The sequence below is a fragment of the Pituophis catenifer genome, unplaced genomic scaffold (genome assembly GCF_029215685.1).
Source record: "Pituophis catenifer annectens isolate HBS135680 unplaced genomic scaffold, rPitCat1.0.hap2 SCAF_7, whole genome shotgun sequence".
Lineage (NCBI taxonomy): Eukaryota > Metazoa > Chordata > Lepidosauria > Squamata > Colubridae > Pituophis > Pituophis catenifer.
In genome coordinates this window covers 90,490,792-90,509,064 of record NW_027256887.1, presented here as the reverse complement: position 1 = coordinate 90,509,064, position 18,273 = coordinate 90,490,792, and the positions used below count along the sequence as shown (strand labels likewise).

At 49.3% G+C, this 18,273-nt stretch overlaps 2 protein-coding genes across 7 annotated transcripts in view; one reads left to right on the top strand and one right to left on the bottom strand.

Moving 5' to 3' along the window:
* Window positions 1-865: 865 nt before the first annotated feature.
* Window positions 866-14,223, bottom strand: ADM2 (adrenomedullin 2). Of its 2 annotated transcripts, none has more exons than XM_070947156.1 (2): window positions 8,378-8,535; window positions 866-2,156 (listed from the first exon to the last, which is right to left on the bottom strand). In XM_070947156.1, exons 1-2 carry the CDS (start codon window positions 8,533-8,535, stop codon window positions 1,799-1,801), a joined length of 516 nt encoding a protein of 171 aa, XP_070803257.1. In that variant the 3' UTR covers window positions 866-1,798. The 2 variants fall into 2 exon arrangements, 1 of the variants encoding a protein (XP_070803257.1); XR_011600617.1 differs by lacking the exon at window positions 8,378-8,535 and adding an exon at window positions 13,486-14,223 and having other exon boundaries at window positions 2,067-2,156.
* Window positions 14,224-14,521: 298 nt separating this feature from the next.
* SBF1 (SET binding factor 1) overlaps window positions 14,522-18,273 on the top strand; it is a 75,376-nt gene continuing 71,624 nt past the window's right edge. For all 5 annotated transcript variants that reach the window (XM_070947716.1, XM_070947719.1, XM_070947718.1 and 2 more), the window contains exon 1: window positions 14,522-14,664. In XM_070947716.1, the coding sequence (XP_070803817.1) occupies window positions 14,610-14,664 (55 nt within the window). In that variant the 5' untranslated portion in view covers window positions 14,522-14,609. The remainder of the gene's footprint in view (window positions 14,665-18,273) is intronic.

Below are 18,273 nucleotides of genomic sequence, written 5' to 3'. Positions count from 1 at the left end.
GGCATTGCCTTGACTTGAACAGCCTTCTGGCTGTTCCTTGGGGGGTTAGGGCTAGGGCTTCCTCTTTCAGAAGTCCAGTATTGTTTAGGTAAAGCTAAAGGTTCCCCTCGCACATATGTGCTAGTCATTCCCAACTAGGGGGTGGTGCTCATCTCCGTTTCAAAGTCGAAGAGCCAGCTCTGTCCGAACACGTCTCCATGGTCATGTGGCCGGCATGACTCAACACCAAAGGCGCACGGAACACTGTTACCTTCCCACCAAAGGTGGTCCCTATTTTTCTACTTGCATTTTTGACGTGCTTTCGAACTGCTAGGTTGGCAGAAGCTGGGACAAGTAACGGGAGCTCACCCCATTACGCTGCGCTAGGGATTCGAACTGCCGACCTTTTGATCAACAAGCTCAGCATCTTAGCCACTGAGCCACCGCATCCCCTATGTTCCCGGGATTGTTTACTCCCACTCAAAAAAATGCAGTTTTCTGCCATTTTGCTTTTTTTACTAAAACTTCAAAACGTTTATTCTACTGCATGCGCTATGGAAGCCTTTGGGGGCCAAAAGACATGCTGAGCCTTTGAATGCCAGTGCCTCCCTCCATCAAGTTCACTTTACCCAGACTAACCCAACATATTTGAGTGCCCAAACACATAAACCTATGATAGCTTAACAAGTTTTGTGATTTAACAGGATACAGCCTACCATGTAGATAACTTCCTTTTCCATATACCCTGAATCACAAACTACAAAGCCCATTTTACCCTGGTCTAATGTCGTGAACTAGACCAACAAGCATGAGCTGCTGTTGAGCAACACAACATGGGTGCCAATAGGGTTATCTTCACATCTTTTATTAAGATTCAACATTCCACTTTTCCCGAGGCAGGATTTGTTATGGAAAACTGCCCGCAGTTGCTTTTTGGTGCCTAGAAGAGACAATCATCTGCACTGGATTCCTGTCACTAATCAGATTACTATCTGAGGCAGATGGGGCAGTTCCACACAATTCTACCTTCACATGACACTTGGGAGAAAAAGCTGCAAACCGGGTGACCCAAGGACCAGCTCTGGGTTTGAAACACATCTTGCATTAACCCTCATCCATACTGGGGGGGGGGGGGAGCCTGATGAATTCAAGTGAGGCACCAAAGCCAGAGAGAAGGGGCTGAGGAGGTGCACACCCTTCCTTGCAAGCCAGCCAGTCTCACTTTCTCACAGAGTACACTTGCACAGCTGCACACTCACACGTTACCTAGGCAATAGTAGCAGCACCCCCGTATGAGCCATTCCGAGGGGGAGGGATGCCTCCTTTTTGACATGGTTCATCCTCTCTTACAGCCCCAAGCTTTGAGGTGGTGCACGCAGAGATAAAATCCATGCTTAGATCATTTTATTAGTTTTGAGAATGCGTGCAGTGAAGAGATTCACTGAAAGCCAAAGCTGGTTCTCCTTCTATGACGCTACCAGTGTTAATATGGTATGATCCCATCTATTGATAAACTTTCATCTCCCTCTTGCCAGTATGAAGGATGAAGCAAGGCAATTGTACAGCCACCCTCAGTGCACCTCCTGAGAGATGACAACTGGGACTTCTGCTGCTCAAGCCTCTCCAGCAGCAGCCCCCTCCCCACCTTGACTTTATTTCAAGGCCCATGTCCCAACCCTCCCACCAGGAGAATGTCCTATATGTAGGTCCAGCAGGAAGACCAGTGGGGGGCGTGGCAGGTGTCAAGGAGGAGAGGGCTGCTGGAAATGTTCAGGGCAAGGAACAGGTGCCTTTCTGGTCCTGGCATCACTCTCTGCTTTCAGCCATAGCTGTGGGGACTATGGAGACTGATGGGAGAGGAATCCTGGCGTCCCAACTGGCCCTTCAGCTGCCAAAGGCGGTGGCTGAGATTTTGCACTTGGCATGTGCCCAAAGCACAACCCACACGCATTAGTTGGGCAGCACGGCGCTTTCGATGAAGGGCTGGCATCAGTGCAGGCCAAGACAGAGGACCATAGCCAAGCTGCAGGGGGTGCAGTCTGGGCCTGGGGAGGTCTTGGAGGGGGAGCAGGCTGTCTGACATCCCAGGCTGCTTCTGAGCCAGCCAAAACAGCCTGTTCTTTTTCAGCAGCCTCTTCGGAAGCCAGGTAGAACGGTGGTTTGAGTCCAAAGGTTTCCTGCAACAAAGGAAGAGAAGACTTTTAAAGGGACCCTGGATGTGCAAGAAGGAAAGAAGAGCTGGAGGTGGAGGGATGCTGGGCTCAGGCGCTTCTGGGTGAGAAAGGGGAAACATTCCTTTCCCATTCTAGATCTTGATAGACTGAGTTTGAAAGGTTGGGGAATCCATTGGGTATAGATCAGGCTATCCATAATATGGTTAGTCTTGGGGATACAACATGATAAGTACTGATCATAAGGTGTTTTGTGAGTTTTGTGAATTCTGCCTATATATCGTAATTATTTTTCATGGCAGTTTATATTCCCCCCCCCCTCCGCGTATCAATCTCAATTGCCGCAGGCAGGCAGGCATTAGCTGAAGTCAAGCAGGAATTTTAAAAAAAGGCTGCATTTCTCATACCTCCCCCAAAGTATGAGGTGAGGTGGTGGATCTAACATTGCTACCAATACACTTCAAGTTTCCTGAGGCTGGTGTGTGTTGGAGAAAAGCTGCAAAAACCTTTAATTTGGCCCCTCTGACTTGGTGTTAGTTGCTGCCCTCACCCCCCACCCCAATTAATGTATCCTGGCATTTTGGCTCTTTTCGTCTTTATTTTGGCCTCTCAACTTTTAATGAGATTTCTAAAGATGAAGCTGAATTGGGTCATCTGGCCTTTCCATTAGCCAAGGCTGATCAGGAAGTTCTTGCAAATATAAAAGCTGAAAGAAGAAAATAAAACATCATAGATAGAATTGTACTCCAATGCTTCTGCTGCTGCCCAACCAAGGGAAGCCAATCCTGACCTGTCCTCTGTGGGAAAGAATGGGAAAATCATTTGGCAGATCCTTTAGGATCAGGACCCAGAAAGTCTGCATTCCTTTGAGAACAGCTGGGCAAATCACTCTCATCCTTGCTCTTGAGGGGAAAGAGAAAGAGACCCTGCAGTGAACTGCATGGCTCCCCCTGAGACGAGGCCAACACGGCTTCCTTCTGGTGGGCCTGGAAGAGCACCCCAGCAACCAATCTCTGCCACACCCTCTACAGGGACCAAGAAGCTAAAAGTGGTGTTTCTAGGCTGCATTTTTAGATGGATATGGGCTTTGCCTCTCTCAAAAGCACCCTGTTGCTGAGAACCCGGAGAAATTGCTTTTCCACATGGACAGAGAACAGTATACTTTTCCATGCATGGAATCTGTATCCCAATCTAGAAAAAATAAACAGATAGCAGTATCGAAATGGAAAACTACAAGATACTACAGCCATTTGAAACCAATTTAAAGTTTAAATACTGACTTTTCAAGTGCTCTTTTTTCCCTTCATTTCAAGGCAGTGGGCAGAGAATCTTCTTCCTCATCCTGGGTGGCCGGAGCAGTGCTAACCCTGTCCTTAAGCCACAGCCAGGAAGAGGAGGGAGCTCTCCAGGAAAACCAGTTGCTCCCTGGAGCTCTGCAAGCCCCACATGAAGTCAAGCCCTGGGTTTGCCACTCAATCCCTTTCTGGCCCGGCTGAACTGCCTTCCTTCCAGGGCAGTAAGGGCAGGGGGAGGAGTGGAAAGGGAGGAAAGGAGGTGGAGGATGGTAGGCCAGGCTGGAAAGGGGAGGCCAAGGTGAGAAAAAAGTGAGGTCAATGATAGAATCCCTGGCAGGGAGCCTGGGCTGCGGAAGAGATGGGAGAGCCTGGGAGATGGCCAGAGGGCAAAGCGAGGAAGGAGGAGCACGTGCAGAGAGGAAAGAAGCTACCTGCCACAGGACACGTACGCTGGTAGCCACCCAAGAAGAGCGTGCACAAACACCAGCTGCATCACAGGCATGAGCCTGCACACCCAAGCCAGCTTATACAGAGGCTTTTCATAGTCAGCACCGTTTCGGATAGCTCACCAAAACCTAGGGAGGGGCTGGCAGAGTTGCAATGGGTTTGTGACCTGTGTCTGTTAAAGCAGAGGATGCCTGGCTTCCAAGACCGTGCTGAGGGTGAGGAAGGAAGACGGGGTGTGCCCTCTTGCGCATCTCATGCCATATCCAGTCACAGAAAGCTCCTTCCTTGTGCCTTTCCTTGCATCACTCCCCCTGTTCCAGCCAAACCTTTCTGCTGCAAGCCAAAGAGGACATCAAACTGATTCACAAGCATCTCCTCTTTTCCATTCAGACGCATCTTTCAGGGAACCACAGGATGGCTGGAAAAAAACTTCCTGAAAAATGGCACACCTCCAATTCAGTGCCTGATGGTACCACCCGGACAATGTGGCCAGCGATTCCTTGGCTTTGACCTGACCATAGTGCCTGGCCATAGGCATTTCTAACAGACAGACAGATTAACTGAGATGGAAGGGATTTTATAGGCCATCTAGTCCAATCCCCCGCTCAAGCAGGAGACCCTACACCATTTCTGACAAATGGCAGTCCAATCTTTTCTTGAAAGTCTCAAGTAATGAAGCTCCCACAACTTCAAAAGGCAAGCTATTCAATTGGTTGATTGTTCTCACCAGGGGTGAAATGTAAAATTTGTTACTACCGGTTCTGTGGAAATGGCTTGGTGGTGGTGGTGGTGGTGGGTTTAATGTGACTGAATGGGTGTGGCCAACTTTTTTTAAAAAAAACTTTTAAAAGCATTTTTTCTACAACCTCTTTGGCAGAAAAGGTTGCTAAAAATGATTTTAAAAGGCTCTGACGATTCCAGCTGAGTTGTCTAATCGTTAGAGGCTTTTTTTTTTTTTAAAGCATTTTTTCTACAACCTCTTCGGCCAAAGAGGTTTTAGAAAAAATCCTTTTAAAAGTAAAAAATAAAGCCTCTGATGATCGCGTGGCTCAGCTGGGCATGGGCGGGGGGCAGGGATTTTTACTACCGGTTCTCCGAACCGTCCGCCATCATCGCTACCGGATCGGACGATCCGGTCCAAACCGGGAGCATTTCACCCCTGGTTCTCACTGTCAGAAAGTTTCTCCTCATTTCTAGGTTGAATCTCTCCTTGGTCAGATTCCACCCATTATTCCTTGTCTGGCCTTCAGGTGCTTTGGAAAACAGCTTGATCCCCACCTCTCTGTGGCAGCCCTTCAAGTATTTCCTCTTCCATCCGGTGTCAGCAACCCTATCCTTTCCTGCCAGAGCCCCTCTGCAATAGATTGCGTGACCTGCAGGCTTCAGGGAAACCAGGGAAGTTGGAGACCTTTCCAGCTGTCTTGGTGAAAATCTCTACTGAGGTGGATGGAGAGCACAGTGTGTCCCGATGGTGGGATACCCCATTAGGGTATCAATCCTGGGAGCTGGAAGTCCCACAGCCTAGCCGATGTCACAGAGCTGGTGGGGAGAAAATGGAGTGGTGGGAAGGCCCCTCAAAAGAATGTATGGAATACATCATTCTGATGCTTAGTTTTTAATGTGTAAATAACAAGATCTTTGCAGAACCATCATCGCTAGCCAAAACTCAGTCTTTTGTTTGCATCCTTTTCTGTTTGCTGCTGAGGAGGAGCTGATTTGTCTTAAGGAGGAGAGCCATGGCAAAAATCAGAAGGTGTCTGGGAGCACTACTTTATGTTGACTAGCCTACCTATGTCTTTAGTCAGAAAAGATCTTGCCAGGCTCCTCCTGATTCTTTGACCAGAGGGTGACCAAAGTCTTGCTCGTAGTGTCATTGCTGGATCCCTTTGACAGTTGGATTATAGGGCATTAAATTGGATTCTAACCAGGGAAGTGATCAGAGGCAAAGTCCTTGCTGTGCTTGCTATTCTCCGTGTTTAAAATAGCACTCCAACTCAACTCAACTCAAGAAAGTAGGTTGCCCTGACTCATGAGAAGCAGAAGCTGACTCCAGCAAGCCTGGTCTTGCACCCACTGCTTCCTTTGTGGCCCTGCAGAGTGCAATGTACTACTCTTAATGTGTGAGAGAGCAGATACACTGCAGTTCACCTCCTGTTCAATCATAGATGGTAGCACTGAGAGCTTTAGAAACCCTACAACCTGTAGCAAAAGAAGATGTGGCCTTTCTTACTAGTCCAGCTTCCTGTGCTACCCAATGGAAGAGGCAATGCTTCAGTTTGTCCAGCTCCTACCATCAGCCCTGTCTGTCCTCGGGGTTGGCTGAATTGAGGAGGCAATGGTTAGCCCCCTGCTGGCCATGTACCATCACTTGTGCCTCTTGAATGCGTGGCTCAAAAACATTTGTTCAGGTTCATTTCCCTACCTACAGCAATCTAAGCATCAGGGGAGTGGAACCAGAAGTGCATTCCTCACCCAAACTCTGTAAGCTATAAAGATACCTCCAAATTGCCCAAGGACTCCTGGGCTGGCACCCGATGTTTGCATGGAGCCCATTGAAAGGAAAGAGGGTTCTGCACCCTTGATGTCACTTGTTGATGGCAGCCTTTGATCCTGATCCTGCAATCAGCATGGCAGCGTGGAATGCACAACAGACAAATTATGCAGACCGAGGCAGTCTCCCACAGACTCCCTGGTTCCATCCTTGTTGCTAAAATTCTGATTTCTTCTCATCTTCCTTCTTCTCCAAGTGAAGACATTCTTGTCCTGCCAAGGTACCAGAGGCCCTGGGGCTTGGCAACCACACCTTGCTTGATATCACTTGCACACGTTGAGTTATGCGCAACCCAACAAGACATAAAGTCTATTTACAAGACTGCCATGTATCATCCTTCTCCCTCTAGAAGCATTCTTGAGGTACAGAATGAACAGCTCTCTATCCATATAAGAAAATTAAATGGTTGGTTAACTTAAATAGGGCACCATCTTTTATGGTGGGGGGGAGAATAAAATAAAAAAGGACAAATATTTTTATTGGAAGTGGTGCATCTGTCATTGCTAGGAAAGATGTAAAATACAACTACAAGACACCTTCAAGAATTGGAGAGGAGGGCCCCGGGTGGAGGCAGAACAAGGAGGGGTGGATGGAGAAGCCCACTTTCTCCCCCCTTGCACTGCCCCCACGTTCTGTCCCAACAGTGACAGGGGAAAACCTCCCTTCTGCCAAGGGTCCCAGCTGTGCCTTCCCTCTCAGGCTAGGGTGGAAGGTCTCTCATCCACCAGCTGTGTCCCAGAAGCTGACCCACTTGAGAACATGAATGGGTGGGGGAGTGGGGCTGACACACTAGGGCTCTTCCCCATAGACCTGTCTTGCCTTCTCCTTTCTGGCTTTCAAATGTCAAAGAACGGATTCCTTAGAAGACTTCCAGTTTCAACAGCCGATTCATTTTGTAATGATATTGCATCATTGGTGGCAGAAATGCTATGTGATTCCAATGGTTTCAGAGTGATTCTTAGGACTTGTTTCTATGCCAATTTTTTTTTTTTTTTTTGATACTCCTTAGTGAGCTGAACTCCACTGCAGACCAACAGCCTAAGGGACGAATGTCCAAATGTGAAAGAACATGGAATTCAATATTAGGGTTAGGTCATGCTTTGAGGGTTGAAAGATGGACAGCAGCCCTACTATGCACATTTGCCCTAAAGCCAATAGGGTGGGTTTATTCCAAGTTAAGAGTGGATTCCAGCTTTCTTAATTTGCTGAGCTACTTAAGCGCAAATACATTGATTTCAAAGGGCTCGGGGACATTTAACAAGGTCCTGGATGGTGGCCAGAATACACAAGGCAGCTCTGGAACTCAGTAAGCGCAACTGGCAAGCATCCATTATTCAACCCCTCCCATCCACACCTACTCACTGCCCCTCAGCAGGGACTCAGCATCTGTACAGGGCAGTGGGGGGGGGATCGGGGAGGGCAGAGGGAAAAAGAAGTAACCACCACTGCGGTTCCTCAATGAAGTCTTGAAGCATGCACACAACGGGCTGTGCAACAGACCCTTTGTGAAGAAGGCAGCTCAGCTGAATTCCAGGGCTTGGTCTACTTTTGGTGCTAACCCTTGAAAAGGTCAAAGAAAGCTTGTAATTCACGGCCGCCAGGCCTGCACGAAGCTCTCCTCGGGGTTTGGGTCTCTAGGGGAAAATTCTGTTCTTGGCACCCGTGGAACCAGCGGCCAAGAGGAAGCGCTGGTGAAGCAGGCAATGCTGCCAGTAGTGGAAAAGGGACAAGAGAGCAGGCATATGTGTGGGTGGGGGGATATCTTCCCGGTACCACTGATTCCCGTCCGGGATTGCCCTGGTCGCCTTCCACGCTACCCGGGAACGGGCCGCCGGAGTGTGAAGGACGGAGCCTGCCCTGCCGGGAGCGGAGCCCTTCTAGGCTCTCCACCAGAGGCTCCAGGGGCCGCGTGGAGATGCAGCAAGCGAGCTTACCTGGGCAACGAGAGCAGCGCCTCGCGCCCGGACGGGTCAGGCGGGCAACACGACCCGAGTTCGGCGCCGGCCAGGTGGAGGAAGAGCAGGAGCAGCAACGGCAGGAGAAGGAGGCGGCGGCTGATGCAACTCTGCCCAGCCGGCGACTGGCGCTTCATGGCGGCAGAAGACGGGACGGGCTCTGGAGAGATGCCCGGGAACGGCGATGGAGGCCGCGCTGTCCACTCCCCGCGATAGCTTCCAGATTCGAGGTGGGATTGAGCCGCCGTTCTTGGACCCTCTCGCGGGGGTTAGTCGCCCGTCTCTGCCGTCGCACCCGGCCGGCCCCGGGTTAAATACCGCTCCTTCCCCGACGGGGCGGGGCGCCCGGCCGCCACTGCTCTGCTCGGCCCGCCCTGGGCCTCGGCAGTCGCCTCCTTCGGGGATGGCTGGACAGGAGGTGCGGGGCCCGCACGGGCGGCCCCTCGGAGGTAAGGTGCTCCCTCCAGCCGGCGCGGCTTTTACCCAGCGGCGTCCGCTTCCTGGGCGCGGGGAAGCGAAAGCCAGGCGACCGTGCCTCCCCGCCCGTGGCTCCCCTGCTGCCCGGCTCGCGCCTGCCATCGCCCTCGCGCTCCCATCCCCCAACAAGTCCAGGCTTGTTGTGGTTGCGTCGCCCGGCAGAAGCTCCAGTCCGGGACTGTCCACCGCGCGCTGCCTCGCCTCTGCTCCAAGCCCTCCGCTCCTCCGGGCCCCGGTGCGGCGCGGCTGCCGGGAGAGCATCCAGAGCCCCAGCGGGATATTGAAGGACTGGCCGAAGACGGCCCGCTCCCGCGCCGGGATGACAGAGCTCGTCCAAGGCTAGCGCCGAGGGCTCAGAGAACTTTCCCGTGCCGGTGGCTCTGGCGCAGCTGCAGGGCATTCGTGAGAGGGGAACTCCATCGGACAACCCGAACTCCACGGAATTATGCCGAATTTCCACGTCCTATTTAAAGATGGGAAGAAAAGTCATTTGCTAGCCTGGAGGGCTGCCTTTTATCTCAAGATAAATGTCAAGGGACATTTCAGGTGGCAAAGAAAACCTACAACCGAAATAACTGCGACCTGTCCAGTTGTTTGAAAAATCCTTTTCAAAGCCTGTGAAGCAGAGCATCATCCCCAAATCCTGGCATAAGTGCTCAAGAAATGCAGGAGGACGGCGCCTCCCTTAACTCCAAGCAGGTAACTTTCACAGCCAAATTGCCCATTTGTTTCAGGCTCTTGGCTAACAGCAGAGATGCACTGCAATTTCACCACAGGCCTTCTGGTCAGTCTCTTCCAAGGACTGGCCTTTGCTCACTACGTCCAGTTCCCGGGGTCTCCCTCCACCCTTGAATGGATAAAAAAACTGGTATTTTCTGCTCCCTCTGCCATCAAAGACAAAGTTTAGCAGATGCTGCAACCTCTGTTCTGCACTCGCAAAGTATCCGAACAAGGGAGCTCATGAATGCCGTGAGGAAAAAGAGGCACCTGCAGGATCGGGGGGGGGGGGGCGGCTTTGTTTCACAGCGAGTGGAATAATGGAGACCCTGGATAGCCCTGGTGTGGCTGGACTTCCATTCTGGCCTCCTTTGGCCATCAGAGACAGGTTTACTGTTGACATGCAATTATTTCAAGACCTGGCCTTCATTTTATCTCAAAAAGGCTTCTGATGCTTCTGTGAAAAGTCGATTTCATCCTATCTGCAAAGCAAAAGAGCCAGCCGTGCCTGGCATCCATTCCCTTCTGGTCTTCCCAGAGTTCAGAACTTCAGAAGAGCCTGAATTGTCGAACAACTTGATCGAATTGTCCCGTCCACTCAGGTCACACGTACAAAGATGTGGCAGAGCTTTCTTTCACAGGGAAGGAAGTACGAGTTGTTAATCACCCTTAAACACCTTCTTCCTTTGCAACTGGGAGAGCTGCACAGCCTTCTTATTTTCTCATTCCAGGTTTCTCCTGGCTACAAAACCATGAAACCCATTTACTTGCCTCTTCAGTGTTGGTTTAAAAATTACAGGTTCCTCTTTATTTAACATGTTCTCAGAGCGGTTAACAAGATCATAATTTAGCGGTAAACAGTACAATAAAGTAAATCCATTGGCAAGGAAACAGGACATTTCAAGCACACAAGTCACAGCAACACTCATTAGCCTCTGATCCAAAGGCAATGCTGAATGAGAAAGACGTTTGGCCAGTCTAGAGGGTGGCACAAATCACCTGAAGTGCACAACCAAGCAATGGCATCACCTCCTGTGTAAAACACAGCCATCAGTGCCTTAATGAACATATCACATTTAAGAAAAAGCATAGCACTTCCTCATGTAAACTCAGATTCATATGAAGGGTTGCCTGACCCAACATTCAAACAGGGGCATTACTCCTAAGATTGACAAAGTTAAATACAAAGGGGAATGTTCTGACTTAATTAGTTTACAAGAAGGATGTTCAGTTTAAACTCTCCCAAAAGCTGTGGAACTTCTGCAACAGCTCACTATAGTGGCTAGGTGTGAGGCACCAATCTATTGCTCATTCACTCATCCATCCATCCATCCATCCATCCACTTATAGGCTGCCCAACTGCGCAAGAATCTGGATGGCTTTAACATTAAAAGCAGGAAAACAATTACACAATGAGAACACAGATCAAACATATGCAGAAAAAGGATACAGGTTATTTTTGCTTTACAACTATTCTTGTTCCATGACTATTTGAAGGGACGCCACTGAACAAGGAGGTTTTTATAACCAGGCTTTACAGATCTACATCCCTGCAGTCACATGATCACAATACAGGCACTTGGTAAGTGTCAATTATGGACTTTGCTGCAATTATGACAGTTGCAGCATCCTGAGATCCTAAAAGCACCTTCATGGAGGCTTCCTGCAAGCTAAGTCAATGGGGAAGCCAGTACAACCTCCGAGAGCACCAAGAATCTTGAAAGCCTGGCAGTGTCTCTCTCTCTCCCTATTATACCAGAGAGAGCCAAGGCAGAGTAATCTAAAGTTTCTTCCTCCTGTTTTTTTGGGCTACGTTCAAATTTTCCTAAGAGCTGCTGCATATTTGTCAAGGCTGTATTCATATAGATCAATATATCAAAACAAACATTTGATACAATTTCCAAGTTATTTATAAAATTTGTATTTGCAAGCCACCAAACAGCCTCCACCAGTGGGCTCAGGTAGTTGAGGATCCACTGAGGAGCAGCCTATCTGATTCCTTAGAAGTTACAGGGCCAAAAGAATCCCAAATAATATGGCAAGACGGACAGTCACATTCTGCTAGCTGGCCACAGTGGCCCAGAGGCAAACCCCTGGAGAACTCTTATCCGCAGGAAAACCAACCATTTGAATAAGGGCCAGTGGACAACAATCCAGCGAAGCAAGAAGAGAGAACTAAGAGTATTTTACCTGCTTTATCACCAGAGTGATAGATCTTGTGCTTCTTCTGACATTCTTTGCCTGCTTCTGCTGCTTCATCTCCCCAGTCCTCTGCAAATCAAGGGGACACCCTGGAAGGCTGCTCAGGGATGATTTTGACAAGGGCCCGAGACACCTCCTCTTACTAGTAATGAAACAGATCCTCAATCAATTTGTCCAATTCTCTTCTTAAAGAAATCCCCAATTACTTGCCAGGGGCCCGGAGCAGACCATTTGAAAGCCCCACTGAGGCAGCAATGGCAGTCAATGCATGTGAACCAGGAAGTTTTCTGACTGTGGCAAAAACAATACACTAATATCTTTCTTATCCAAATAAAATAACAACTGTTCTACCTTGTGACCCTTCCACATGGATTGGATCAAAATGCTCAATTATTTATTAAATTTATATGCCATTTATCTCACTATTCAAATTCCCTAGATTGCAAGGGAAAAGTCAATCAATGGCTTCCAAAAAAGAAATGAATTTCTAGATTCAACCAGTTTTTGCTCCTACTGAATGGAAGCTTCAGTGCTACGTTTCTAGCGTAAGCCACATATTATCTTGGGGGTTGCAAAAAGGGAAGTATAAATGAAAGGAGGAAAATAATACGGAATCAAACAGAAAAAAAACCCAGCAGGATGGAGGACACTAACTACAGAAAGGCTTTAACAAATTTTTTTTGAGGCAAATGAAATGGTTGCTAAGTAAAAGATCCCTGTTAGTTGTGGGAGATAAAGAGAAGAGTTCATTGAAAAACGTAAGGCCCCACAAAAAACCATGTGATTCAACTTTACAAAACTAGTAAATCAGGAACATTTGGTGGCAAAATCATTATTCCATGCAAAGCAATTCCAGTTTCAGAAGCAGAAGCAGAAACAGAAACAGAAAGGAAGGTCCACTGCAGCTGAGTTTAAAGAAACTGTCTAAACAATGAGATTTAGCGACAGGTTAAAAAATACACTAGGAGATTGACCAATCTGAGGATTTTGAAAGAAAACACTAAAAAGGACTTTTGATAGAACCAATGTAAATAGCACATCCTGCTAGGGGAAAAATTTGATAACGAAAATGGAAGTGGATGACAAACCTGAAACTCTTATACAGCAACCTAAGAAGTGAAGAGATTGGCAATGTGGTTCTTTTCAGCAGCATCTGCAAGATCTTGCTACGTTCATTAGAACAAAACTCCACCTGTGGTTATATATGCGAGTGGGACATAAAGACACAAGCAGTGCCCTGCTGGATCAGACTCCTGTCCAGTCTAGTCCGTCGCTCTGCTCTCTCAGCGGCCGGTCTATTGCCCACAGTCTCCCAGCAGGTGGCCTCTGGAGGCAACCCACCGGGATCCAGAGGAGGCCCCCACAAAAAGGACCCGCTTTGTGATGTCACGAGGCTGCTTTTGTTAACCTGACCCTCCTCTTCCCCTGTGGACTCCACTGGCTAGCAGCTATTTTTCACCAGGAATTTCAGCAGCATCTCTTCAGCTAGCTACTCAACAAAAGCTGTTGAATATACAATTAAAACTTAGACGGGAGAGAAGTGATATTGTAAAATATAATAACCAGGAAGACTACAATTTCTCAAGCTTAATTTGAGAAGTGGCATTACAGGACAAAATAGAATAACAAGGTTTCACAGAAGCCATGAAAAAGGTGTTAGATTTGGTGCCCACATTACAACCTCCACTTACCAGAAGTCAGTTTATGATGCTGCACAAAAAGGTATCGGCCCAGTTGTGGCCCCTATTATGAAACAGCAGCCGGTACCCAGCGGCTTTTGCATCCCATTCCCCCATGGTTGCAGGGACTCAATATTTCAATTCAGAATAGAGCTGGAAGGGACCCTGAAGGTCTTCTAGACCAACCCCCCCTCGCTCGAGCAGGAGACCCCTGTACCCCTTCGGACAGGCAGCTGTCCAGTCCCTTTTTAAAAGCCTCCAGGGATGGAGCACCCACAGCTTCTGAAGGCAAGCTGGTTCCACTGGCTAATTGTCCTCAGTTAGGAAGGTTCTCACTCCGGGACCTATGTTCCTCAGCCACTCTTCGCTCTTCCTCCTCCAAGGGATCCCGCTGCAGCTCCGGGGCTTCTTCCCGGGCGGAGGGCCGGTGACAAAAGAGCGCCAGGCAGGAAAGGACGCGGGCGGCTTCGGCCTTCTCCTAGGCCAGGCAGCGGAGGCCACCGGTCAGCAGCCAGGGCCGGCCCCACGAGGCAGCGCAGGAAAGCAGCCCGGCAATCGAGGGCCCCGCTCCGCTCCTTGGGGAGGCCGAGGGGCTCCGGGCGGAGAGGACCGAGCGGGGCCGCCCAAATCGCCCCTCCCGCCCTGCCTCCAGCCCGGGGCTCCCCGGCCTGCCCGCCCCCACAACACCGGCAGGCAGCACCGAGGCGGGGGGAGGAGGAGGGGGCGGCCGGCACCTGAGCCGGAAACGCCCCTGGGGAGGAGGGCCCGTGCCGCGGAGGACGGGCGGAAGCGCCTCGCTGAAGAGCCCCCGCCACCTCCGCGCGGACACGGGAAGGGGCGGCCCCTTGCATCCGGGCCACCAATCCGGCCGCGCTTTCACCGAGGAGCTGCCCACCATTGGCTGGATCCTGGAGCTGCGCCTGCGCCCTGCGTTCGTTCTGGGCAGGCCGGCCTCCCGCCTCTCAGGCAAGATGGCGGCGGCGGCGTTGGAGGCGGCCGGGGGCGGAGGGGCGGCGGCGGTGGCGGGAGCGAGACTGGCGGCGCCTGGACGGCGATGATCCGCAAGTCGGCCGCCGCCTCCTTCTCCTCCTCCTTCTCCTCCGGCGGTGGCGGCGGCTCCGCGGAGCTTCTCTGGCATGGCGCGTCTCGCCGACTATTTCGTGGTGGTCGCCTTCGGCCCGGGCAAGCGCGGTGAGCGAGTTAGCGAGCGACCGGGCGGGCGGGCGAGCGGCAGCCGGTCTCGGGGAGGCCCCTCGCGGCGCTGCCCAGATGGCCTCCAGGGCTGAGTTTTCCCATCGGGGCGCTCGGCGGGCGCTGATACGAAGAGGCGCCAGTCGCCGCCGGATCGCAGCGAGAGCTCCTGGGGAAGGCCGCGAGCATCCAGGCCGCGGAGCATCTCTCGCCGCCGAGGGGGCGGCTGAGCCGCGGTTCCCCGGGAGCCCGAGGGAACGGTGCGCGGGCGGCGGCCCGGGGGAAGAAGGTCCGGTCTTCGGTGGCAGAGGGTCTCCGGGCCCTCGCGGGAGGCCGTGAACTAGAAGGGCCCGGTGGGGGGCATGAGGGACGGAAGGTCTGAGCGGGGCCTCCGCCCGTCGGGTCTCCCGCGCGATGCTCTTCCCGGGGCTCCCCAGGCGAAGCCTGCAGGACGGGGCAGGTTTCGGTCCTTTCGCTATGAACAGAACAGAAAAAACCGTTGGTGCCGGAAGTGGGCCGTTCAGCTCAATAGGGACCGGGGATGACAGGAAAGCGATGCCTGCCCTCGCCCTGCCTCGGCCCACACAGCATGGAGGCTGAGCATGGAGCCAGGTTTCCAGGCCTTTCGCTTGAACTGCTAGGTCTTTGCAGACGCGCTTCAAATGATCCCGAGGGCTGCTACTTAATCCCGATCTAGCTGCTTGGCCCGGTTTAAGTTTCTGGCTGTGGCTGTGAGGCGAAACACCCAGCTGCGCTTCTGCCGCCCTAAGTTCCCCTGAAGAAGAGTCATCAGCAAGGGTTACCTAGCAGCTCTGGGCCGGCCGCAGCAGCAGCAGCAGCATCAGCAGCATCTGACAGGCTCGGCTTGTGGACGGGAAGCCACTGAGCGCTTGGAGCAAAGATGTTCTGTTAACCACAAAAGAGGGAGGAAATGAGGCAACCCGAGAAAATTCAGTTTATTAGCAGTCGGATTTAATATAGCACAAGGTTGGAAAACTGCAACACAACTTTTCTTGAATCGATATTTAAAAGTGTGGGGAATAGCATTGACTGAAATACAGCAGCAAAAAAATCTTTATTCATACAGAGCCTTAGTATTTTAGCCCTACCGAGAAAGCTGTCCCCAAAAGTTCTGTTTCTATAATTGCCTTTATAGAAAAAAAAAAGTGGATATTTCTTAAAATTACAAATTCAATTATATTTTCCCGAATTATCCATGTTGTACTTTTATGTACTTTATGTTGCTACTTAAATAAGAAATGTTTGGGGTTTTGATTTTGTTCATTTTTTTTCTATGTATTTAGAAAAAAATTATTAAAAACGACTAGTGAGAAAGACATTAGAATTAGGTAAAACATTCTCTTTGCCAAACCCAAGTGGTGTTTTAAGGCCTTGAGATTTGTGCTTTCAGTTCACTGAATTCTTTCTGCTGACTAACAGACCAATCAGATAAACACTCCTCTATCACTGAAGATAGAAACAGGCATGGAAAACCAAGGAAAATCTTCAAAAGACCTGAAAAGGGCCAGCCTCGAATGGGTGTTGTAAAGGACACCAAGGGACAGATAGCAACAGCACTAAAGATGATCAGATGAGGATGGAAGGAGCAGGGCCAGCTCTAGAAATTTCAGCAAATTCTGGGCAAAGTTATATTCTTGAGTCTTTTCTGAGGTAGACATGATGATACATAATAATTTGGAAATTAAAGTGGTTCGAGTTGAATCAATGATTATCAGCTGCTGTCCTGTTACTGAAATAAGATGAAAATTATTAAACAACATCACTATAACATATAATAGCTGATTATACTCTTTACCAGAATATACATTTTGGGGTTATTCCATTAACTATAATAAGTATATTTCAGGTAGTATCAAAGTATCAGAGTTGTTGGGAGTCTGCTGCCATTTAAATTTAATAAATTGTTTAATCAGTGGACATTTATAAGGAAAGGAATCTTACGTGTTGTTTGAATTCTTTTAAGTACTTTGAAATAATTCAATGAAAATTTGAGTATTTCAATTGTAAATTTCAAATTAATATTGACATTAATAAATAGTTAAGTGTTGCAGAGAATCTATAGGGAATAATAAATATTGTTAAAATGAGTGTTACTTCAAGACTGTTACTTAACATTGGAAGAATTCTTGTGTTGTTTTTTGTTAGGTATTTAACATATTTTGATACGATGTTGAGAAAGGTTCAATAGGACAAACTTGGAGGTTATTCTTATTGAAATGACAACTTAAGAAAATTGGGGCAGCGGGTGGAGACCGACTTTCCCATTTTCCATTTCCATCATTGTGCTTACATTTTGAACTTTTTGCTGTGGAATCTAAGTGATTCTCCCCAAAGAATTGTGAGCACTACTAGAAAATTATTATTTGACTCTGCAGGTGACTTGCAAGGTTTTGACTTCGGTATCAAGCAACAGTGAGCTCTTCAACATTAAAAAAGTTTAAGATATATATGGGATAAGCCTCAGAAGGAAGTTTAATTCCTATGAGAAATTGTGGTAACGGGGAACCTTGATTTATGACCAGAATTTCTATCGTTAAATGAGGCAGTTGTAAAATGAGACATTGTGTGACCATAATCCTGGCCCTTCCAGCTGCCCTTTTTAACCAAGAATTGTGGATCATAAGTGGGAGGAAGCTTCCAGTGAGGAAGAGTGCCACGCACAAGTTTGGGGGTGCTGCAAATCCCTTAAAATCGGGCTTTTAAAGAGAATCCCGAAAGTGGACAGAAGGGGGTTTGTACATCTTCATCCTAGGTACCAGTTAAGGTGTTCCTAGATCAGGAAGTGTTATTGATGGTTAATCATACTTTTTATTTGGATTGGTGCAATTCACTCTATGTGGGACTGCCCTTGAAGACCATCTGGAAATTCTGGCTGCTCGTCAATGCGGCAGTGCAATTAGTAACAGGCTCAGCTAGGTTTGGTATGTGACATCACCACTTCAGGAATGGCACCAGCTTTCAGTCGGTTTCTGAGTGCTTATTGTTCTGCTTGAAAACTTCAAAGCTCTTCAATATCCAAATTTCTCTTGACATGGGGTATGGTAACATCAGTTTGCCAATGATACTCAGTCATACATCTCTACCCAGGGCGAGCCACATAATGCCATTGAGGTCCTTCCTCAGTGCCGGAGGCTGTGAAGGTCAGGAAGGGTGGTGGGGAAAGATCTTAGTTAAATCCTGTCAAAGATTGAGTAGCTGTGAGGTCCCTGCGTCAGGCATGAAAGACCAGGACCACAGGAATCTTCTCAAATAAAGGTTAGCACCTGCTTGGAATTAGTTAAGGGTCAATGGCATTCAAAAGGGATTAGACCGAGTTTGCTTATGGCTACGTAGGGACTCTAGACTGATCCCTCTTTTTTACTCTGCTCCCAGATTCTGCCCTCCTGCACCCTGGCTCTGTTGATTTTTCCTCGTTAACTCTGCCTGGAGGTGCACTCCTCCAAGTCAGAGCGGAGGCACAATTTGGGGTTCTCTTGGACTCACTGCTCCTGCCCAAAGAGCAGGTGGCTGTTGTGGTAAGGGGACATTTGCACAGGTTCTTCTGCTGCCTCAGGCATGACCATTTCTGGACCAGGAAGCCTTGCTGGT

Bases quoted from the DNA above. Each gene is read 5' to 3' on its own strand.
- ADM2 (XM_070947156.1), bottom strand. From the start codon at position 8,535: ATGAAGCGCCAGTCGCCGGCTGGGCAGAGTTGCATCAGCCGCCGCCTC. The intron at 2,157-8,377 runs GTAAGCTCGCTT...CCTTTGTTGCAG, and splicing joins GCGCTGCTCTCGTTGCCCAG to GAAACCTTTGGACTCAAACC.